Source organism: Macrotis lagotis, chromosome 1 (assembly GCF_037893015.1).
Source record: "Macrotis lagotis isolate mMagLag1 chromosome 1, bilby.v1.9.chrom.fasta, whole genome shotgun sequence".
Classification (NCBI taxonomy): domain Eukaryota; kingdom Metazoa; phylum Chordata; class Mammalia; order Peramelemorphia; family Peramelidae; genus Macrotis; species Macrotis lagotis.
This window is the reverse complement of record NC_133658.1, coordinates 81,256,962-81,282,087: the sequence shown is the minus strand read 5'-3', so window position 1 is coordinate 81,282,087 and position 25,126 is coordinate 81,256,962. Positions and strand designations below refer to the sequence as shown.

Genomic DNA, 25,126 nt, shown 5'->3' with positions numbered 1-25,126 from the left:
ACTTCCTTCTGTTCACTTCTGTGCATTTTAGCAAAAAGTTTCAATGGCCCTTTTTTTGGCATCAGTACTACTAACTTTCCCTCTCCCTGTAATGGTACCCCTTCCCCAACTAAAAATAAAAGGAGAAAACAAACTTGCAACAAATAAATTCAGGAAGCAAAACAAATTCACATAGTAGTTAAGTTCAAAAATGTAAGTTTCTTTTTGTCCCTAAAGATCTGTCAGCTCCTACTGTTCATCATAATCCTCAGAAATAAGTTGACTATTGCAATGATCAGAGTTGAGTCTTTCAAAGTTGCTTTTTCTTTACAATGTTATTGTTCTTGTATAAAATGTTTTCTGAGTATTGCTCACTTTACTCAGCTATTTTTTGCAATTGGGTCTTGTCATTTCTTGCAATGCAATATTTAATTACAATCATATATCACTATTTGTTTGGCCACCTGCAATCAATGGGTATCCTTATAGATTCTCATTTTCCCCATTTTAATCTTTCCCTTCCAAATCAAAGTTTTTGAATATTTTTGGGTTTGTTTTTATTACCTTCTAAGTATTATCCTTTCTCAATACTACCCCCTATTTTCATTCATTTCCCTATTGGTTTTGATGTATTTATACACCAAACTGTCAATGTGTTCAGTCCTCATTTGTTCATTTCAGATAAATGATGTTCATCTGATGCCTGTTCCTCCCATCTCAGGGTTCTTGACTCAGTAAGAAGACAGATTAAATTCAGTTTTGTGCGGATAGTAACAATCCAAAGTGCTTTTATGATACCCTGGAGTCTATTTATGGGACAATGGATCTTATCCACTCAGTGTGGGGAGCCCCATTGATTAGTGATTGAGACAAGATCCTAGAGAAATTGGCTGAACACTTTCATGGTGTTCTTAACAGACCATCAGCAATTAATATGGAAGCCACTGACCATTACCTCAAATTGAAGTGAATCTGTTCTTAGCTGAAGCTCCAACTGAAGAGGTTTTGAATGCTATTAGGCTCCTTTCATGTAGCAAAGTGCTGATTTTATTCCAGTTGAGATTTACAAGGTGGGGGGGGGGTCCACTACTCATACAAAAGCTGATTGAAATTTTTGTGGTTATAGCTCATGAAGATGTCTCCATGAGTCTCCTTTCAAGAGGCAAAGCACCTGGAGCTGATTCTATAAGGTGAGGGATCCATTGCTCATCCAAAAGTTGGCAAATTTTCCAGGTTAGAAGTTTGTCCCCCAAGAATTCAAGGATGCCCCCATCATCCATCTCTACGAAAGATTGTTCTGTGACAATCCCAGGGATATTTCTCTTGGAAGTCTCCCCTACCTTCAGTGGACTGAGCACTCAGGGCTCAGTTGCCTGGAGGCTCTTGCTTGTGGGCTTTGCACTGACCTTACTGACTCCTGTAACCACCCTGAGGGCCTGGGCTTCGTGCTCGTTCTGGCAGAGGTCCCCCGCTGATCCTACAAGTTGTGCCTGGTGCTCCCCAGGTGTAGATCAGGAAATTGCCCCTAGTGGCCATGAGCTGTGGCTCCCAGGCACCCTGGGGCTGCCTTGGGGAGGCTGAAGTTTGTTCACTCTGGCAGGCCGCCACTCTAACCCCATGGAGAGTAGCCTTTCCACTACTTTCCAGGTTACCTTGATCTGGAGAATTGCCTCACTGGATCTTTCTGTGGGTTCCATCTCTGAAAAATTTAGTCATAATTTTAAGGTTTTTGAAGATTATGGAGAGAACACCTAGGAGAGGCTCTTCTCCTGTCACCACCCTCCCCAAATACCCTTTGAAGACATTAATGTATTGAAGAGACTTTTATTTCTTTTCTCCCTAATAGAATGTTAGCACTACATCATCATACAGTCCTTTCCAATTCCTAAAATAAATTTACCTTCTTAGGCTTCTCCTGAATCTTGTATTTGGATTTCTGAGTTCCTATTTAATTCTGGTCCATACATCAGAAATGCCTGAGAATCTTCCATCCCAGGCCATATGGTTTACACTCAGCTTTTCTGAGTAAGTTACTCTTGGTTATAAGTGTATATGTTTTGCCTTTTGGAATATCATGGAGTAATATCTCTCATTTTTAGTAGAAGCTGCTAGGTCTTATGTGACCTTGATTGTTATTCTTTGGTACTTAATATTTATCTCCTTCATCTCCTTTATCTTCCTTCATTTTGATCAAAACGTTTATGCAATCTGTGAAGAATTCATATTTTCCTTTGAGACTCTGCTTGCATTTGTTGTGGAATTGCTCTCCTTTTGGGAGACCTCTAGATTTGCAATAATATTTGATACAAGATGATGTTATCTTTCATTTACATGTTTCTGAGTTTCTGTGCTGGCACTACTTTCCATGTTAAGGCCTGCCTTGCATCTTTGAATAGTATTTTGAGCAAGAAAATCCAAAGTCCTAGATTTTCTATGTCCTCTCTGGCATCACAGAACAGAATGGGAGTTCCAAATGACTGATCTGTTTGTTTTGTTCCTTAGAACTGACATGAATCAAGCCTCTTGACAGATTTTGGAGCAACAGAACCCACCAAAGAACATCTTTAGCAAGGTCTGTTACAGGAGTGTGAGTGTGAACATACCCAGGGCACAGAACAAAAATCCACAGTGCTGGTAGCAAGGTAAGGTAGGCACTAACCTGAGATCCTCAGCTGTGGGAGTAGAGGCTTTTTGTAACTCAGAATCAGTGAGTTGGTTGTGCATTGGGTAGGCTGGGATAGCTCAAGTGTGGGTGCCCAGGACCCCCATCCAGTTCAACCCTGATAATGAGCCCCTGGCATTCCCAGTCTGGGGGACAGATGGCTCAGAGATAGCCCCAGGTATCCCTACCTTTCCCAATCACCCAGGGGGGTGGATGGCTAACATCTTTAGTGCAGACAGTTCAGACAGAGTCTCTGATGTTCCTTACCAGTTGGTCCACTGAGCAACCCCCTGGAGTTCCTAACATTGACAGTCCCAGGCCAGAAAGCAAGTCTCTAGGGCTCTCAACACTGAAGGTTTACCAGTGAGCCCCAAGAACCTTGGGATAGTGCTCAGGAACAAAGCCCAAAATGAATAAGATTGATTAGAGAAAAGCAGGGTCTATTGAAAGTCACCCTGGAAGGGGCGGCTAGGTGGCAAAGTGGATAAAGCACCAGCCCTGGAATCAGGAGTACCTGGGTTCAAATCTGGTCTCAGACACTTAATAATTACCTAGCTGTGTGGCCTTGGGCAAGCCATTTAACCCCATTTGCCTTGCAAAAAAAAAGTCACCTTGGAGATAAGGTTGGGCAAAACACTATCTCAGAAAAGGACAGAAGAGGTGCTACTTGTGAAGCTTTGGAAGAGAATATGAATTGGTTTCCAACCCAGAAAGATTTTTTATAAGAGCTCAAAAGCTATTTAAAAATCAAATTTGGGAAAAGAAATACAAAAGAAAATTAACATCTTGTAAAAGGATGATAAAAAGAAAAAAATTGCTATTCACTAATATTAAACAGAAAATATCCCTACCAGGGAGGAAGATTTTCATAATACTTGAGAATTACAACTCTATTAGAGGGAATGTACTTGGGTTGAAGGTATGGACATTAGTTGATTTTGATGGGATGACTGAAAAATTGACTAAATGGAAAAGAAGATGAAAATGCTAGCTGATGAAAATATCTCCTTGATCAATGAATTGGTCATGCAATTAAAAAAACTAGAAAAAGAACAAATTAAAAATCTCCAATTAAATATCAAATTAGAAATTCTGAAAATCAAAGAAGAAATTAATATAATAAAAAGTAAGAAAATTAGTGAATAATAAAGCTAAGAGTTTGTTTTATTAAAAAAGCCCAATAAAATGTATACATAAATCTTTGGTTAATTTGATTAAAAAAAAGAAAATCAAATCACCAGTATCAAAAAAATGAAAAAGGTGAATTCACCACCAATAAGGAGGAAATTAAAGTAATAATTCAGAGCTATTTTATCCAACTGTTTGCCAATAAACTTGACAAATTAAATGAAATGGATGAACAGTTAGCAAAATATAAACTAGCCAGGTTTAAAAGAGGAAACTAAATACTTAACCCATTTCAGAAAAAATAAATTGAATGAGTCTTTAATGAATTAATTCCCTAAGGAAAAAAAATCTCCAAATACATTCACAAGTGAATTCTATCAAACATTCACGGAACAATTATTTCCAATTCTATATAAACTATTTGAAAAAAATGGATGAAGGAATTCTACCAAATTCTTTCTATGTCATCAATTTGGTGTTGATACCTAAACTAAGAAAAGTCAAAATAGAGAAATAAAATTATAGACCAATTTTCCTAATACATGTTAATGCAAAAAATTTAAATAAAATATTAGCAAAGGGATTACAGCAAGTTATCATTAGGGTAATACACTATAATCAAATAGGATTTTTCCCAGGAATGCTTGGTTCACAAGTTGGTTCAATATTAGGAAAACTATTGAATAAACCTAAGAGAAATCAATTCAAGAGATATGGAAAAAAACTTTAAAATATAGCACCCATGCCTAGTAAAAACACTAGAGAGCACAGGAATAAATGGAGTATTCCTTAAAAATGATGAGTAGTATCTTTCTAAAACCATCAGCCAGCATTATATGTAATGGGAATAAGCTAGAAGCATTCCCAATAAGATCAGAGGTGAAACAAACATGTCTATTATCACAACTATTATTCAAAATTGTATTAGAAATGTTAGCTTTAGCAATAAGAAAAAGAAATTGAAGAAATTAGAATAGGTAATGAAGAAACAAAACTCTCTTTGCAGATGATATGATGGTATGATTAGAAAATCCCAGAAAATCATCTAAAAATTACTTGAAACAATTAGCAACATCAGTAAAGTTGCAGGATATAAAATAAACCCATAAAATAAATCATCAACATTTTTATATATTACCAAGACAGAGCAGCCAAAAATATAGAAAGAGAAATTCCAACTAAAGCAACTGTAAACATCACAAAATACTTGAGAGTCTATCTGCCCAAGTAAACTCAAAAACCGTATGAAAACAACTATAAGGGGCAGCTAGGTGGCACAGTAGATAAAGCACCAGCCCTGGAGTCAGGAGTACCTGGGTTCAAATCCGGTCTCAAACACTTAATAATTACCTAGCGGTGTGGCCTTGGGCAAGCCACTTAACCCCGTTTGCCTTGCAAAAACCTAAAAAAAACAAAACAAAAGAAAGCAAAAAAACCAACAACTATAAAACGCCTTTCACACAAAGAAACTTTCAACTAAATAATTAGGCAAATGTCAATTGCTCATGGATAGGCTGAGCTAATATAATAGAAATGACAATTTTAACCTAAATTATTTATTCAGTGCCACACCAATCAAACTACCAAAAAAGTACTTTATTGAAATAGTATCTAAATTTATATGGAGGGATAAAAGTTCAAGAATATTAAGGTAATTAATGAAAAAATTGCAAAGAAAGGTAGGCTAGCCATACCAGATCCAAAATTATATTTTAAAACATTAGTCATCTAAACAGTTTGGTACTGATTAAGAAATATAGTGGTTTAGATTGTGGAATAGATTAGTTGCAAGAGAAACAGACTAAAATAATCTGCTGTTTGATAAATCCAAAGATTCCAACTTTTGGGATAAGAACTCACTCTTTGATTAAAAATTGCTGGGAAAACTAGAAGAAGCAGAAACCAGGCATAGACAACATCTTATACTCTAAACCAAGATAAAGTTGAAATGGGAACAGGATTTAGACATAAAAGGTGATATTATAGCTCAAATTAGAAAAAAGGAATAGTTTATCTGACAGAGCTATGGAAAGGGGAGCAGTTTATGATTAAAGAAGATTTAACATTATAAAATACAAAATTGGGGCAGCTAGGTAGTGCAGTGGATAGAACACCAGCCCTGAAGTCAGGAGTACCTGAGTTCAAATCTGGCCTCACACTTAATAATTACCTAGCTGTGTAGTCTTGCGCAAGCTACTTAACCCCATTGCCTTGCAAAAAAAACTAAAAAAAAATAATAAAATGCAAAATGAATAATTTTGATTACATTAAATTGAAAAATCTTTTGCACAAATAAAACGAATGCAATCAAGATTAAAAGGAAAGCAGTAAGTTGGGAAACAATTTTTACAATTAGTGTTTCTGACAAAGGACTAGTTTCTAATACACACACACACACACACACACACACACACACACATGGACAATGGATAGAAAAATGCAACTCGCATATGAAGAAATTAAAGTTAAATCATTATTGATTAGAAAAATGTAAATTTAAACAACTCTGATATACCACCTCACTTCTTAAAAAGGAAAATAATCAACACTGGAGGTGATGTGGGAAAACTGGGATACTAATGCATTGTAGGTGAAGTTATGAACTGATCTAACCTTTCTGGAGAGAAATTTGAAATTATACCCAAAGGGCAATAAAATTGTGCATAACCTTTGATCCAGTAATACCACTATTAGATCTGTATCCCAAAGAGATCACAGAAAAGGGTAAAAAACTCACATATATGAAACTATTTATAGATCTTTTTGTAGTGGCAAATGGCCATCAATTGGGAAATGGTTGAACAAATTGTGGCATGTGAATGTGGTAGAATCTTATTATTTTAAAAGAAATCAAAAGAGGAAGAATTTCAGAATAGCCTTGAAAAATATGCATGAACTGATGCTTAATGAAGTAAGCAGAGCCAGAAGAACATTGTACACACTACTAACAACATTGTTTGATGATTAACCATGATGGCCTTGTTCATTGCAGCAGTACAATAATCAAAGATAAAAAGACTTGTGATGTTAAATACCATCCACATCCAACGAAGACCAAAACTCACCATTTTCAATTTTTAAAAGTTGTCTTATGTAATATATTTTTTCTAATTTTTTCCCGTTTGGATGTTTCTTCACAACATAATTTATATGGATTTATGTTTAACATAGTTATACATGTATAACCACACATGTATAATCTATTAATTAGAGGGAGGAGGGAAGGAAGAGAGGGAGAAAAATGTGAAATTCAAAACCTTGTAAAAATGATTGTTGAAAACTATCTTTGCATATAGTTGGAAAAATAAGCAAGTAAAATATTTAAATGGAGGCTGGATGGCTGGATGCTTTTCAAAGACACAGAAGGTATTCATGCTTTAAGCGGGAATTAGATGACCTCAAGGATCTTTGCCAGCTCTGAGATTCTGTTTCTAATTGTCCAAAATCATAATAGGCTATAATAAAGCTGATAAGAATTATGAGACTGGAGTTCAACAATTTTGTCTTCTTTTATATTTACTCATATACTTTATAAGTATATTAAAATGGAACATGTCAGAAAATTGATACTGATTAAAGCATAACCAAGTTAGTTCAGTGGTATAGACAACCTGTCAAGAAAATACATTTTTCAGTTCAATAAACATTTATTAAGCCTCCATTTGCAAGGCTCTGAGGTTGGCACTGGGGATACAAAGATGAAAAACAATATAATCCATAAAGCTCAACCTAGGCTTTCAAGGAGCCTACTGTATAATTTAATCCAAACATCAAATCTGGTGCCAGGAGGAAGAGTCTTTGTCTGAGAATCAGTCTGGTACATGAACAAGTACTTGGATGTATTCATGTTTAGATCATAACTTGCTCTTGACGGTTCTGTGTATCTTGACAAAGAATCTCTCAGAGGATGAAATGAGATCATTTAGGTCATATTCAACATCAAAGGAAGGTCTCTTTTGCAAAACAATGAGAGCAGTCAGTAGTGCGAACCTTGCTGTCAACCCCCAGATTTGATAGATTGCTTGATTTTGGGGATTTTTGTAGTCAAAGCAATGAACAAGACAATGGTGACCAAAAATATTTGAGTGAAAGGAAAAGTGTGTGCGTGGATTCAGGAAATACTCCAGAGGCATCAGGAACACCTCGCTCACTTCATGTGGATTAGGCTGGGCCTGGAAGGAACTGTCTATAAATCCCACAACTGGGGTTATCATGGCACCATTCTGAAAGGGGAGCATAGCCAAAGAAAAATTAGGACAAAATGAATCAAAAGTTCTTTCCAACTTCTATCAAGTCCAATAATGAAACACTTTCAAATATGCTGAAGGAAATTATAAAACTGTGCTGAGTCCACTATATATTTATGCTAATGTCTATACAGCAAGCCTTTCATCTTTGATTAATTCTAATACATTCTTCACAATGCCTATTTTAAACCTTTGTTTTTCTCCTCAGGTATCCAACTCTACCCCTTTCTCACAGCATATGATCTGTCATAAAAAAGACCATCCAACATGAGCTTTCCCACCTCTGCTCATATTTCACTCACATATTTTTCAATGTCCTCACCCAAATCAAAGGGAGTATTCCTCTTTCTTGCTAAACTCCCCTTCATGTGTACTATTGATTCCAGCATCCCCTTCCATTCTTCCAAGACCTTTCTTTATCAATCATGATGCATTTCCCAGGAATCTTCACTTTCTTCTTATCTACTGCCACCATAGAGGCAGTTAGATGATACAGTGGGTGATTCAATGGGCCTGGAGTCAAGAAGAACTGAGTCGAAATCTAGCCTCTGACATTTACGTGCTGTGGGGGACCCTAGAAGAATCACTTTGCATGTATCTGCCCCAGTTTCCTACCACCCACTCCCAGGTGTTTCATAAAGCAAATATTGTTCAATGCCTGACATGTAGTAGATGCCTATTAAACGCTTGTACTCTCCATCCTCCACCCCTCCCAGTCCTAGTTTTGACCCATCATTAAGTGATTGTCTTTTCTCCTTATAAAACCTGCCAAAATTCTAGTTTGACTCCTCTTGTGAAATAATTTTCTCCAAGCTTCTCCAGACTCTGTATCACTAAATCCAATGAGGTTTTCCCCTTGCCTCTCTTTTGTGATTAAAGATTTAGAACTAGAGGTCATCTAAATAAACTTCTTCATTTTCTATATGAGAAAACTGAAGCTGAGAAAGGTTAAGGGATATGTCCCAGGTCTGGTAAAAGAAGTCTCTTCTTCAGTTTTAGTTTTTTTCCTCTGTAGAATGATGGGTTAAGAAAAAAAATACTCTAAGGTCCCTTCCAAATTAAAATTGTCCAATATGACTTTTTTCCCCTAGCATTATATTATTTCCCTCCATATATAAGTACTCTCTTGTAGCCAAACTGAATTACTTGCATGTTATGTTTCTTAAATAATGTGAGCTTCCTCTGTGTATTTGCTTATGCTATTCTCTCTCTCTCTCTCTCTCTCTCTCTCTCTCTCTCTCTCTCTCTCTCTCTATATATATATATATATATATATATGAATAAAATCATCTTTTCACTTCTGCCTGCCACCACTCCCTTATATAGATTGCATTCCTCTGGTAGAATTAGAAGCAACTTGAAAGCAGGCCTTTTTAAACTTAGTTTTTACTAAAAAAAGGCAAGTTTGCAAGCTTCTTCACTTCTGAACTAAGCACTTAGTATAGTTCTTGGACATAAGTACTTGGAGGATGTTCTATTTCTTTCATTCTCTCTCTCTTCCCCTCCTCTGTTTTTCTGTCTCTCCTTCAATCACTCTGTATCTTTCTCTCTCCCTCTTCTTCTTTTCTCCTTTCTTACTTCTCTCCTTTCTTCCTTCTCTCCATCCCTTCATGTGCTGTCATTCTACTTTTTCTTCAGGGATCACACTAGTTCAAACCACCTCTACCATAAAGACTTCTCTATGCCAAATGGAATCTAGAAGTTCTCTCCTATTCCTTTGGGTTTTCAGAGTAGTTTTTATCTTTTCTTATGCAATATATTTATTTTGTATTAGAGATCTCCAAAAATATGTTCCTTACTAAACTGTAAGTCAGAGACCAAGTCTTACTCAATTTTCTGACATTCAATACTAAGCAGAGAATCCTTTACAGAACATATTTAATATTGAACCAAATCTGCCTTAGCTCTACTTACCCTTCTCAGCAGTAAAGGTAGAAAGGGAAGGGAAGGTTTTGTACTAGGCAGTAAGCCTCATGGGGCTCCCAATCTGGTATAGAGACAGACGTAAACATATAAAGTGCAGTATATGATCAAGAGGAGATCAGTTGAAGGGGAAATCATTTCTACTTATACACTATAGAAGGTTTCAAAGAGACAGAGGCATTTGAACTGGGCCTTGAAAGATGAATAGGATTTTGATAGAAGAGAAACCATTTTAGAAACAGGAATAAAATCAATAAGATCACAGAGATTTGTTTGGGTTGGTGAATAATCTGCTTTGGAAGAAATAAAGATAATATATTGTGTAATATATAGAGATAAAGTTGGAGATGTTTTAATTAACTGTGAAAGATACTGAATGCTAGATAAGGAAACATTTATTTTGTAGACAACAAACAGTAAAAGAAAAGTCTAGTTGGAAGAATAATGCCTTGATCTGTCATGTATATGAGGAAGCCTGTTTGGCTAGCATGTGAAGGATAGGCTGGAGGGAAGAGAGACTAGAGACAGAAAGATGACCGAGAGGAAGTGATTACAATAGTACAAATGAAAAGCAATGAGAACTTCAACATACTGACAATGTGAATAGATGGTTAGACCTGTTAATTGTTCTCTCTTACCAGGACATTGGCTGGCTTCCATTTTCCAGACAAGATATGATTCTATCTGAATATTTTAAATAATACAAATATTTCCTTTTAACTAAGATCCAGAAGGCTGGATGTCCAGGGTAAAAGTGGTTGTATAACCAAGTCCTCACAGAACTAATTTTTCAAGAGAACTTCCTTGGAATTGGTTTGTTCCCTGGGAGTCACCTCAAATATCTGACAGCCTGCCTTGCCTTTTCTCCTACCCCTTCTGTAGAAGGACAAAGGCAGTATGATTAGGAACCAGGATAACGAGTTCGAGACCCGGATGAGACTGTTGTGTCATGCAACTTGAAATGTCCTTTACCCTCTCTGGGCTCATTTCTTTTTGAGGGCATTGGGAGAGATATTCTCTCACATTTTAGTATCTCTGCTGTCAGGTTTCTTTAAGCTTAGATGTTCTGTGTTCTGATTTTCTTTGCAGCTCTGACATTCTATGAATATACAAAACCATGTAACTTATGAACATCTTATGGGTTTATAGAGTTATTTGTGCAATAGCAATGCTATGAATGATTGGACCATTCTCAGAGTGAAGCTTTATTTAATTACTGCCTGAAAATAATCAGAGATCTGGGTGGTCCCCTAGTCCAGTCCCTACCTAAAATGTAAGTCTCTTCTATCTTCCTCACATATAACCTCTCAGCCTCAACTTGAAGTCTTTGGATAATAATAATTAGCTATGTGACCATGGGAGGAGTCACTTCCCCTCTTTGGGTCTCAGCTTCCTAATATATTAAATTAGGGCATCAAGCTGTATGACCTCCACGATCCCTTCTAGTGTTATGGTTGTAATACTGGGTTTGGAGTCAGCGAACCTGGTTCCTAATTTTGACTATGATACCTAATTTTTTATGTCATGTTGGACAAGTTATAACCTTTCTAGGGCTCAGTTTTTCCATTTGTAAAACAAGTAGAGGCGGAGTGAGGGGACTGAGTAGATAATCTTTAAAATCCCTCATATAAATCCTGATTCTCTGAATACTTCATTTCTACTTCCCTTAGAATTCTGGTTTCCTTCTTCTGGATACATTCCTATTAATGTCCTTTCTAAAATATGCTGCTGAAAACTGAACACTGTTCTCTCTATATGAATGATCTTAACAAGACAGTATGAAGCAGGACTATCACTTCCATACCTCTGGATACCATGCTTTTCTTATCACAGTCTAAGAATATGTTAGTCTTTTTATCCATCACAGTATTGCCTTGTAATAAGCTTGGAGGAAACTAAAATCCCCAAGCCATTTAAATATGACTTTTTATCCATCACAGTGTTGTTTCATAATAAGCTTGGAGGAAACTAAAATCCCCAAGTCATTTAAATATGAACAATAGCACATCAGATCTTATTGTTAGAGAGATCTTATAGTTCATTTAATCCAATGAGGTCATTTTATGGTCCAGAGAATTTAAATAACTTGCTAGTAAATGCCAGGACTCAAGTCCAGATCTCCTAATTCCGAGTCTGAAGAATTTAGATGTTTTATTATATGACTTCCAAGTCTCTAAGTTCTCCTTTGTTGCCCAACTGTAATGGAGAGGTGACCCTCGGAGTCTTGAAGATTCTGCCAGGAATGAAAGTTCTGACAGATCGTGCTAAGTTGTAAATAGGAGCAACTGAACTAAGTGTGGAAAGAGCTGGCTATCTAAGAAATAATCTTTCTCAGTGGATATCACTCATTAATGTTATCTAAGGGGAAGTTATGATCTCTATTGACTAAAGGAATAACCACATCAGTAAAACAAAGAATTATTTAAAGTTTTAATATATACCTTACATTTACTGCTACCACATTTCACATTTTTGGTACCCACCCAATTAATTCTGTCATTCTTCCTTTCTAGCTCCATGTCATCTTAAAATATTAGGATATCTTATGATCAGGATACAACTGAGGACAAAACTATTGCTTCTGGTCCAGAACTTTTTTCCCAAAGGGATGTAAAGATTTTACCAGAAACAAAGGAAGTAGAAGCATGCAAAACCCAACAAATTTAATTGTGACCAATGAAATGGGAAAATGACAAATGATGAAGGCAAAACAAAAATTTGAGAAAAAAAGGTCTGATACAATAAGATCTATAACAACAAGGGAAGGGGATGCTAGACATAGTGTCAGTTAAGAGATGAAGTCCCACACTGTCTCAGAAAGGCTTAGCTCTTACAAGAATATAGATTTCTTTCCTTTGAGTGAATTCTTTGTGGATGATAACACTGCTTTGATCAGAGACACATCAGAACCATGGTCAGTGATTCATTCAATGGTTCAGCACTGAGGCAGTGGACAGTGCCATGCAGTTGATAACTGAGAAGCTAGCTCAGCCTTATTACCATTGGCTGAAGGAGGACCAAGGCTATATAATATTTTAAATACTTTAAATGCCAAGAAAACTACTCTCTAAGTCTTTTCTCTCTAGACTAAGCATAATCAGGTCCTTTAACCTATCTTCATATGATTAGAGGTCTCTAATCTCCTCATTATTCTGGTCATCCTATGGATGTGCTCCAGTTTGTCAAAATCTTAAAAAACATGCTACTCAGAGCTTAACTAAAATTCTAGATGAAGTTTAACCAGGGTAGAGACAATAGGGCTATCATCTCCCTCATTCTGGATGCCATGTTTTTTGGGGAAGGGGTATCACAAGAGAAAGTTGGAAAAACATGAAATTTTAGCCTATACCTTGCTTACAGTAGGCACAAGACGACAGATGACTTCTACTTGATTTGGCTGAAGTCCAACCTCCTCCTGAGCTTCCCGGAGAGCTGTGGCTATTTCATCTTTGTCTCCTGGTTCACTCTTTCCCCCTGGGAAGCAGACTTCCCCTGGTGAGGTACGTAACTAAATATTAAATGAAAATTACTAGATTATTTAGCTATGTAGTTATTCATTTGGCAGAAATTAAAACTGTCTATCAGTCAGAAGTGCACCAGATAGTTCAATGTGGAAAGTTTAATCACCAGAGACCTGGACACCAAGCTCTTGAATATTTTTAGTCAATATTTATGAAAACTGACTGATAAGATGGCTAAATTTGGTGGACAGGGAACTGGAACTAAAAATATCATTAGCCTTACGAAATGTTCAAAAAGAACAGAATACTGAAAAATCTAAGATTCATTAAGTGACTTAGTTAAAAAAGACTTAAGGAATTGCCTAAAGCACACAGATGTCAAATTACTTATCCAGGGTAAGACAGCTATAATATGACAGAGTAGGATTTGAAGCCAGGTTTTTCTGACTTCAGGTTTAGCACTCTATTCACTGTGTTTCTATTAATCTAAGGCAGGTTAAAGAAAAATACTTTATAAATAGTGCTTTCCTCGTAATAAAAGATGAGAATGCAAAAATGATGATCCTTTCCTTTGAAAAAGGACAGAAAAAAAGTTAGAAATTAGATAGTAAGAAACGGAAATTTTCAGGTAACAAGTATTTATGAAACTTCTACTATTTGCAAGACTTTGGGGAAGATTTTTTTTTTAAATGTGCATTTCTAGAAAAGTTTCTATTTTCCAAAACTTTCCTAAAAAAAGCAATCCGAAGGGGCAACTAGGTGGTACAGTGGATACAACACCAGCCCTGGAGTCAGGAGGACCTGAGTTCAAATCCAACCTCAGACACTTAATAATTGCCTAGCTGTGTGACCTTGGGCAAGTCACTTAGCCTTAAATTTAAAAAAAACCAAATCAATCTGAGCTAAGTACTGTGGTATGATTATACCCATTTTCCAGAGAAGAAACTGTATTTAGAGAGGACAAGTGTCTTGATCAAAGTCAAAGGACTATAAGTGGCAGTGTCAGAACTTAGATTCAAATCCACTGATTACAAAGTCACTAGACACCATATCATTTTGCAATTTCAAATTTTAATGTATGCAATAGCCACATCTTATACAAGGAAGTATATATTCTTGCATAAGATGTGGTCATTACACCTGTGAAATGAATTCAGGCAGAGATGTATCAAGGCGAGTATTATTAGGTCAAGCTCTAAGATCAGTTAGGTGGAACCCATATTTGTAGAGAACCAAGAATTCTGGTTAATCAGTTTGGATTTGATTAAGTAGAAAGTAGAAAGTCACTGAAGGTCTTTGGGTAGCAAAGTGACATCATTAGATCTGTGCATTACAAAGTTATTGTTTTTAAATTTTTATACATTTTCTTTTTACATCAGTTATTTCTGCTTGTCTAATCCCCACTAGCCCAGTAAGCTTTCCCTTAAAATTGTGGGCCAGGGGGTGAGGGGAGGAACACTAAAAGATACAGTAGCTAAGTCTGACAGTGTTTATCGTATTAGGAAAATTATCTTTGCAGATTTGGGAAGGATGGGAATATAGAAGGAGGCTGAAGGCAGAGAGACCAGTAAGGAGTTTATTGTGATAATCCAAAAAATAGTCTAAATGGTGTGGCAAATGCTCTGACTCTGGGACACCTTTAGACTACATGATCCCTATGTTTCTCTCCAATGATTGTTTTCTGTGACTCTTGGATCATCAGCCTGAGATAGAGAGTGGAGAAACAGTTATAACAGAGGAGGTTATTATAAATATTCACATAGTTTATAAATTTATAGTATTTGAAAATGGAAATATGAAATCATATAATCAATCTCATTTTACACATAAAGACACTGAGGCCCAGAATTAGATAATGTTCATAAAGTCAAACAACTAGCAGGTCATTTAATTTCAGATGCAGAGATTTTCCCACTAAACTACAACAATTTATAAGATAATTAATTTAAACATTTTCATCAATCCATTTAAAGATTCTTCTGGGGACTTTTGTGCTAATAACTATGAGTTTTAAAATGTAGTTTAATGAACTAAACTAGCAGTGTTCCCTTTACCCCTTTACTAACAATAATAGTTTATATTTACACAATAATTTAAGACTTTAGAAAGTACTTGATATGCATTATGGCCTCTATTCAATATAAAAATATAAAGGTTATTTTGTGAGGGAATGAATTTCCCATACTGGAGATCTTTAATCAGAGGCTGGATGACCACCTGAGATTTTATGGAAGAAATTCCTACTTCAGGTAAGGGTTGGATTAGAAGCTCTCTGAGATTCTACAATTCTAAGTACTTAATTGCCTATTACATGCAGGAAGTAGATGTCTAAAATGTGGCCTCCTACCTCCTGAACCTTAGAGATTGGGAGGAAAGATAGATGTAATGGCAAGAAAGCAGATCTAACAAGAATGACCAATCTAATTAAATGCTATAGGTTTTGTAAGAATCAAGGTGGATTGGAATACTTAAGTAAAACTTGACAGAAGAAGAGAGTGTAATTACATGTCCATAATGAAACATATTAAATTTCCCCCAAAACCCTCTTTACATTTAAATTCTATTACTGGCACTGCCATCTCCCAATCACTTGGTTTCACACTGTAGATGTCATTTTTGACAACAGAGTAATGATTTGCTCTAATTTTCACAGCTAGGGGAGGCTAGGTAGTGCAGTGGATAAAGCACCAGCTTTATCCTGGAGTCAGGAGTACCTGGGTTCAAATCTGGTCTCAGACACTTAATAATTACCTAGCTGTGTGGCCTTGGGCAAGCCACCCCATTTGCCTTGCAAAAAAAAAACAACCTAAAAAAAATTAATAATTTTCACAGCTAACAAGAGTCTGAAATAGAAAATGAACCCAGGTTTTCCTGTTGTCAAGTCCAATGTTCTATCCACTATCCTATATTGCTTTATAGAAGAGGCACAACTTAAACTGATCTTGAAAGATGGATAGGGTTTCAATATACAGAGACTATCTTCAGGATAGGATTTTCAATATACAGTGTATATTGAATAATAGAGCACTGGCCTTGGAGTCAGGAGGATAGGAGTTCAAATCTGGTCTCAGATGCTTCACACTTACTAACTATATGACCTTAGGCAAGTCATTTAAACCTGATTTTCTCCCATCCACAGGGCCATCTTCAATAGTTCTGATTCATATCTGGCCCCTAGACCCAGATGACTCTGGAGGAAAAAGGGGAGGGGGGTGCACCCCCTCACTCAAATCCAAGTCATGTGCTTGTCATGGCATCACTTCCCTTAATATCATGAACTTCTTCAAGAATGAAGGACAAAAAAAAAAAGACAAAAAAAAAAGAATGAAGGACAAAACATCATCTTTTACATGACTTTTCCCTTGACCATGCCACCACTATAGTGTAGGCCCTTAACACCTTAAGCCTGAATTATTGAAATACTTTTGTTTTTTTGATATTCCTGTCTCAATGAATCTGTCCATCCTCTGTTCAGGTTTTTTTTTCTTTTTTTAGGTTTTTGCAAAGCAAATGGGATTAAGTGGCTTGCCCAGGGCCACACAGCTAGGTAATTATTAAGTGACTGAGACTGGATTTGAACCCAGGCACTCCTGACTCTAAGGCCAGTGCTTTATCCACTATGCCACCTAGCCACCCCTCTGTTCAGCTTTCAAAGTGATATTCCTAAAGTGTAGGTCTGAGCATGAAATATATCCCCTCTTCCTTACCCCACCCCCCTCAACTCTCTTCAATAAAGTTTTAGATGCTCTCTATTACTTCTAGGATCAAATATAAAACCTTCTGTTTGGCCTTTAAAGCCGCTTTTTGTAACTTGACTCCTTCCTACCTTTCTAGTGTTCTTACACTTTATACCCTATCATGTATTGTAAAATGCAGTGACACTGGCCACCTTGCTGTTCTTCACATCATTAATGATTAGTATTAGTCTGAACATCTAAATAATGCTAAATTCACTGAACAAACATTATTGAGATTTGAGATAATCTAGATCATGTTGCTTTATCTTGTTTAATTAGAATAGCATATAACATTTTATTAATGTTTTGCTAACATCTAGATAAATTATATCTTTAGCAGATTTACTAGTCTAGGGACAAAATTAAAAAAAAAAACCCAAATGATATTAGCCTGATGTGATGTGTTTTTGATGCCATACTAGCTCTTGGTGAATTCTTTTCAAGATATTTAGAAACTATCCTTTTAATAATACATTTTAGAATTTTGCCAGCAATCAAAGTCAAGCTTATCAGATCATCATATTTCTTTTTTGGAACTAAAAGATTTCTAATTATCTTCCCTATGTGAATTAATAGATCTCTTAACTATCTCAAATTATCCTTAATCTAGGAAAAAAACTATTACTTAAGACCTGTCAAAGTTATTTATAACAACTTGAATGAAAACTGATTTTTTCCACTTATTTAAATATTAGAACTGAAAGGGAACAATCTCTTCAGTGAGCACTGAGTGTTACCTGCAATAGAATGCAAGCTATTTGTGGCAAAAATGGGTTCATTTTTATATTTGTATTTCAGCACCAGCACAGTGCCTGGTACAGGTACATTAATAAATGTTTATTGATTGATTATGGAAATGGAAATCTCATCTCCAAAACACCTCAGGTCTCTGGGCCTCAATTCCCTAAACGATAAAATAAAAAGACTGGACCAGATAATCTCCTTTTAGTCCTAAATCCAATCATTCATTCAGCTTCCACTTGTAGACATCCAATGACTCACCTAGGAAATTCACCTTCTCCTTAAGTTGCAAATAATGTATTTTTGATTACTATAATTATTGAAAAAATCTATTATTTTGTGCCTAACTCTATAAATTCCATCTAGAAACTGTTGCTCTTTTCATTGGGGCCCAGGAAAACTAGTCTAATCTCACTTTTTATAAAACAGTCTTATACTGAAAGTAATGATCTAATCTTGTTTAAATCTTCTCTCCCCAGGATAAACACCCCTTGTTCTTTCAATAAATGCTCATATGTCTTGGTCTCTACTCTCCTCATCAAGGTGGTCACACCAATCTAAACTCAATCCTGTTTGTGAATGTACTCCAGGTGGTATCAAGTACATAGGTATACCATAGGCAGTGTGCAATTGTTTATGGCTATTTAAGAGTCTTAATTCATTAAACAGATATAGAATGAATGAGTGTTTTAGCCTGGACTGTTTTCAATAATTCTATAAAGAGGCAGAGTAGGGTAGTGTGTGGTATAAAAAGGACCAGGTTGTTCTAATTATTTGTGTTAACTTGTAATTCACTTGAGTAATTCATCTGAGCAACATAACCCTGGACAAGGCAACTAGCTTGCCAAGGTTTCAACATTACAGATTAAATGTTGCCACTTTGCTCTATGTGAAGAATTCATAAGAAAAATTACACCAACCTAGCAGTTAAAGGGAGTTCCACAGAAAGTAAATAAGGGGTCAATGAGCAAACAATGAACTGAATTGATATGAACTCAAGATATACAAGGACAATTTATTGTGTTAAAGTGCCAGCAGCAGCACAATAGAAGAAACCCGAGCCTTTGTGGTTGTGTCATAATCTGAGTTTTCTCTCTAAAATGGGTATAATAATAAGTGGTGCTGCCTCCCTCCCAATCTTATGAATAAAGTGCTTTATAAACTTGATGTTAGTTATTATTGTTATATTCTTAAGATCACTCTGACGGGGAAGATGCTTCACCTACCTTCTTAGACCGGACTGTGAAGAGCAGATGAATCTTTCCTTCTTTAATCAACAAAGGTAATAGAACTGAGTATTTAGTTGATAAACACTGGGAAAACTTGGTTCCAACATCATGCTTTCTTAAGCGGGCCTTAGCAATATCCTTGGTCAAATTGTTGCTAAGATAAAAACAAATTTATGAATTTTAGCACAAAACTCTTCTTAAAAAGGTCTAATTCTGGACAAATCCCTTTCCCTCTCTGGGTCATAATTCCTTTATGTCAAAACATTTAATAAAAGATTTAATCCAGCTCACTTCTAACTCTTGACATTTTATGTTCTAAGCTCCCTTGAAAACGCACAGAAATTGAAGCAGTGATCACTAAGTACCCATGTGAGTTTGAGAACAGGTATTTATTGATTTATTGCTTTGCTTATTTATTTATTTATTTATACTTGTATTTGGTTACTAGACTGGTAGATCAGAGGAATGCTATAGCTATAGTATACCTGGATTAATAATAAGGCATTGAACAGTGTCTCATACTATACTTCTGAATAAAATAAGATGTGGTTGGATTAGATGCTCCCTGTCTGAGGCCAATTTCTTTCAGTCAAAATTCTAAATTAGAGGTTCTTTCCAACTCTACTCTTCTTTGTTCTGAGGTCTTCTTTATGCCTTATACCTATATTTTAAGGTCCTTTAAAACTCAAAATTCCATGATCTGGGAAAACATCCAGGTGTGGGTTTTTTAATGTTCTCTAAAGGCACCTTAGTTATAAGATCCTACTCTTAGTGGGGAATGTTTTTAGAAATCCAATTTTTAAAAGATGTTAAAATCCACTTTCACAAATAAAATTAGCTATATGAGAGCCCTTGAGCAGTAGAATTGAAAACAGGACCTTCAACAGCAGAATCAGATCAAAATGTAATTGGGAAATATTTGACAAAATAAACAAAAATATCATAGAATATAGACAATGTTAATATAGGGTTTTCTAAGTCAATATGTGGCTCATGGGAATCCTCATCTACCTTTATTCAATGAGTTAGACAACACAGACCTAGATGGGGTCAGATAAGTACTAAGAATATTTTCCTTGGATAATTCAGTCAGTTTTAGTTTGCACCTACACTTGTTGTCTTAGTAGCAGTGGTCAGCTCTGAAACATGTGTCTCCCAAATTAGCTATTTGAGCACAAATTCTTTTACATAAGCTATCTTTAGTGTCTTGACCAGCCACTAAGAATTCAAGAAAATAACAACAAGCCTGAAAATAATTATATAAGAGCTGCGCTGGACTTTGGAAGTGGCAGAGTTGCAAGGGACCTTTTATACTCCCTCTAACAGGTTGTTTATCTTTGATAGCAGAGGGTTTTAAAACTCTCTGTGTGTCACCGATCCCTGTCCAACCAGATCTGGTGAAGTTTGTAAATCCCTTCTCAGAATAATTTGGAATCATGAAAACCTATGTTTAAATCAGGACTTGTGGACACTACCCCTGTGACCCTGAGTAGAACTCACTGTTTCAGTTTCCTCATCTGTAAAATGGGGTAATATTATTATTATCATTCAGCCTGTTTCCTCATCTGTAAAATGAAGCAAAAATATTATTATTCAGTCTTTTTCCTCATCTGTAAAATAGGCAATATTAGTAAAATGAAGCAATAAATGCTATTATCATTCAGCCTTTTCCTTATCTGTAAAATAAGGTTTATATTATCATCATCATCATTATTATTATTCAGCCTGTCCCCCCATTGGAAGACGGGGATAATAAGCACCTACCTACTAAAGTTACTGTCAGGATCAATTGAGATAATGATAACTGTTTAGCATCACAGTGTGTGGCACATGGTAGGTGCAATATAAGTGCTAGCTATCATCATCATCATCATCATTATTATTGTTATTATTATTCAGCCTCAGTTTTCCCAAATAATCACCAAGCAAGCATCCAGCTCCCAGGGCTGCTGTGGAAGCCGACGGGCGCTATGGAAACGCTGGTTGTGATATAAACTACACAGGGTTAACAGAATTTTCAAAATATATTAACCAGGAGATTGGAACGTTCCGGGCCTGGCGCGGCGGGGCCACGGTGGCTGGATCACGGACCGGGCCGGCCCGCGGGCACCCGCGCCGCCGCTCCCGGGAGCGACCCCCCAGCCTGAGCCTCGCCCGGCCAGCTCGGGCCTCACCGTGTGCGCTCCATGGGCTCCGGCCGCTCCCTCCGGACAGGCTCGGACGCAGCGGGCAGCGGCTCGGCGGACCCACGACCCGAGCCCCGCCCCTCCCCGGCCGGCCCGGCGTCTCCTTCCGCCTTCCGGTGGTCCGGTGAGCATGCGCAGGGCTGACTCGAGGTCGGGCATGCGCGGACGGGCATTTTTGATTGGGCGACTCTAGGATTCCGTCTCTTCCGCTCCCAACATCCCCCTCCCCCCCCCCCGAAAAGTGCGGCCAAACGCGGACTGAGGGCAGAGCCGGAGAGTGGGCGGAGCCAGCCGGAGCCCGCCACTCCATTGGCCCTTCCCGGCCCCGCGAGCCCCGCCCCTGGCCCTCCCTCCCCAGTGCCCCCCGCACCTTCGCGGGTGCCTGGCGTGCACTCCTCCAACCCCTGCTTGGACCCAAGCAGCCCCCGACACGAATTCTTTCCTGATTTTCCTCAAAAGCTAGGGCTCTTAATCAAGAAGCAATTTTTAAGCCCTTACTATAAGCCAGACAAGACGGAGGATAGATGGATAACAGCTATTTAACTGGATGTTACCTAGGTGATGGACGGATGGATGATAAATAGATGAGATATGTGTATGTGCCTCCACAAGGAGGGCCTTCAACGCACATATGTACTCCCTCAAATCCCCTGTTTTAGTCCTTCAACCTGCTCTCCTCCAGTGAGCTACTTCCCAACCCCACATCAGGATGCTCATACCCTCTACCTTGCCATCACATACCAACGGATTTCTCAACTTTCTTTATCCGGGCGTATTCTTTTAACTTTTCACATCTTCCTCTGCTTTCCCTTACAACATCTGGATCTTCATCCTAATTGTGAGCTCCAATCCTTGGATCCCTCAGTTCTCTTCTAAGCAGACTCACCTTTCACTAGCCATTCTGTCCTTCCTAACATCACTATTCGTGAACCAGTTTAACTCTATGTTGTCCCCCTCTCTTAAATCCCTATCACTGATTATGCCTAGCCAAGTCTCAGCCTCCTTTCATTACCTTCATTCCTACACAAATGCTGCCAAATAAAGCTGGAGAAAATCATGCGACTCTTCTGACTGGATCCAAACTTAAGTTACACAACTTCTATTGGGCCTTCATTTCTGCTAGGCAATCCTATTCTACTTCCCTTATAATTTTTTAAGATTTTTTGCAAGGCAGTGGGGTCAAGTGGCTTGCCCAAGGCCACACAGCTAGGTCATTATTAAGTGTCTGAGGACGGATTTGAACTCAGGTCCTCCTGACTCCAGGGTGGGTACTCTATCCACTGCACCACCTAGCCGCCCCTTCTTCCCTTATAAATTAACTGTCCCACTCTCCACAGCAGTTCTTTATCCTTCTTCAAATGTTCTTTGGGCTCACCCTCTTCCCGCTCTCTCAGCTGAGACCCTTGCCTCAAAAAATTGAGGCCATTTGCTGTGAACTTTCTCTTCTCTTCTCTCCTCTTCTCAACTCCCATCATTCAGATGCCTTTTTCTATTTTCTCCTCCACTTCTATATCACCTGATGAGGTAGCCTCACTCTTTACTAAGGCTAATCCTCTACCTGTTCAAACCCCATTCTACCCCATCTTCTCCAAAACTTTGCTCCCTGTCATTGCCACTCTTTCACTTCTTTTCTTTTTTAATTTTTTTGCTTTGTCTTTTATTTTATTTTTTTCAAATTACATGCAAAGGTACTTTTCAACATTCATTCATTTGCAAGCTTATGAGTTCCATATTTTCCTACCATTCTCCCCTCCTTCCCCCACCCCACCATGGCAGCAAACAATCTGGTATAAATTGTTCATTCACAATCTTGTTTAATATAAGGGGAAAGGAAAAAAAACATGAGAAAGAAAAAAATAAAAACTTTTTAAAACTTATTTTCAATCTCTCTTTCTCTACTGGTTCCTTTCTTAGTTCCTACAACTGTGCCTATATCTCCCCTATTCTAAAAAAAAACCCCAAAACAAACCCTCACCTTTTTCTTCTATCCCTGTTATCATCCTATTTCTCTTTTGCCTTTTGTAGTTAAATTCTCTGAAAATGCTAGCTACAATATGTGATTCCATTTTCTCTCATCCAACTCTCTTCATAACTCTTTAGAATCTAACTTCTGACCTTATCATTCCACCAAAACTTCCATCTCTGAAATTGCTAATGCCCTCCTAGTTTCCAAATTCAATGGCCTTTTCTCAGTCCTCATTCTCCTTGACCTCTCTGCAGCCTTTGACACTATTGATCACTCTCCTCCTTGATACTCCTTTTTCCCCCCAGTTTTCAGTATACCACTCTCTCCTGGTTTTCCATCCACCTATCTGACTGTTTCTTCTCTGTCTCCATTGCTGAATTCTCCTGCAGATCACACCCTCCTATAGGTATCCCTCAAGGTTCTCTCCTGGGTCCTCTTTTCTTCTCCTTCTATACTCCTTCCCTTGGTAAACATCCATTTTCATGGATTTAGTTACCATCTTTATGCTGATGATTCTCAAATCTACCTTTCCTGCCCCAATCTCACATCTTCAACTTCTTTCGGATCTCTCAAACTAGGTGTCCAGTAGAACTCTTATACTTTTAAAATGTCCAAAATAAAACTCATCATCTTCCCTCTTAAATCTCCCCCCCACCCACACATACCTTCCCTGTTACTGTAGAGGGCAACACTATCTTCCCATTCTGTATTCCTATCTTTCACCCCCATATCTAAGCTTTTGCCAAAACTTGTTAATTTTGCCTTTGACATCTCTCAAATATGCCCCCTTCTCTCTCTCTCTTTTTTAAGGTTTTTGCAAGGCAAATAGGGTTAAGTGGCTTGCCCGAGGCCACACAGCTAGATAATTATTAAGTGTCTGAGACCAGATTTGAACCCAGGAACTCCTGACTCCAAGGCCAGTGCTTTATCCACTACGCCACCTAGCCGCCCCTACCCCCTTCTCTCTTCAGATATTGCCATCACTCTAGTGTAGGCCCTCATCACTTCATGTTTTAATTACTGCAATAAACTATTGGTGGGGCTCTTCAAGTCTCTTCTCCACTTCAATCCATTCTCATTCAACCACTAAAGTGATTTTTCTAAAATACAGGTCTAATAACGTCTTTCTCAAAAAACTACAATGTCTTCCAGAAACAAATACAAAAATGGTCTGTTTGGCATTGAAAGCCCTTTATAACCTAGCCCCCTCCTACCTTCCCTGTTTTCTTACATCTTACTCCTCTTTCTGCCTTGACATGTACTCTCTGGGCAAAGAAAATTGTCATTTTCTCTAGCTGATCCCCATGCCTGGAAACTACTGTCCTCCCTGGTTTGCTTTAAGTCCCAACTAAAATTTCACCTTTTATAGGAAGTCTTAATTCCAGTACCCTCCCTCCTTTAATTACAGTCATCCCTTGACATTCATGGATTTTGAGGTACATGACCCCTGCAAATGTGAAACACCAAGAGTAATTATAGGCCCCTTCCCAAAACTTTCATTTTCAATAATTCTGACCAAAATTTTTATCACAAAAAATAAAATATTGCAGTTTCAATGGAGAGAAATTAATATCTCGTGTACTATTCAGTCTTCTCAACCATCAGTGTAGCTATAGCAACTGCTTCATACGATTTCCTTCTATAAAAAGTACAAGATACAACAATCAGCTAGGTGATGCAGTGGATAGATGGCTGGGTCTAGAGTCCATGCCTGACCTCAGACACTTAATAATTTTGTGGCCATTGGTAAAGTAACTTAACTCTGACTCAATTTCCTCAACTGTAAAATGATGTGGAGAAGGAAATGGCAAACCCCTTCAGTAGTTTTGCCAAAAAACTACAAATGTGGTTACCAAGGCTCAGACAT

General features: G+C 37.5%; 1 protein-coding gene across 4 annotated transcripts; it reads right to left on the bottom strand.

Moving 5' to 3' along the window:
• Positions 1 to 3,914: 3,914 nt before the first annotated feature.
• LOC141500447 (peroxisomal coenzyme A diphosphatase NUDT7-like) lies at positions 3,915 to 21,363 on the bottom strand. Of its 4 annotated transcripts, none has more exons than XM_074203621.1 (5): positions 21,282 to 21,363; positions 20,608 to 20,672; positions 19,105 to 19,261; positions 13,289 to 13,447; positions 3,916 to 7,992 (listed from the first exon to the last, which is right to left on the bottom strand). In XM_074203621.1, exons 2-5 carry the CDS (start codon positions 20,622 to 20,624, stop codon positions 7,624 to 7,626), a joined length of 702 nt encoding a protein of 233 aa, XP_074059722.1. In that variant the 5' UTR covers positions 20,625 to 20,672; positions 21,282 to 21,363; the 3' UTR covers positions 3,916 to 7,623. The 4 variants fall into 4 exon arrangements, with proteins under 4 accessions (XP_074059743.1, XP_074059722.1, XP_074059734.1 ...); XM_074203633.1 differs by lacking the exon at positions 21,282 to 21,363 and adding an exon at positions 21,140 to 21,159; XM_074203625.1 differs by lacking the exon at positions 21,282 to 21,363 and adding an exon at positions 20,872 to 21,125.
• Positions 21,364 to 25,126: the final 3,763 nt, after the last annotated feature.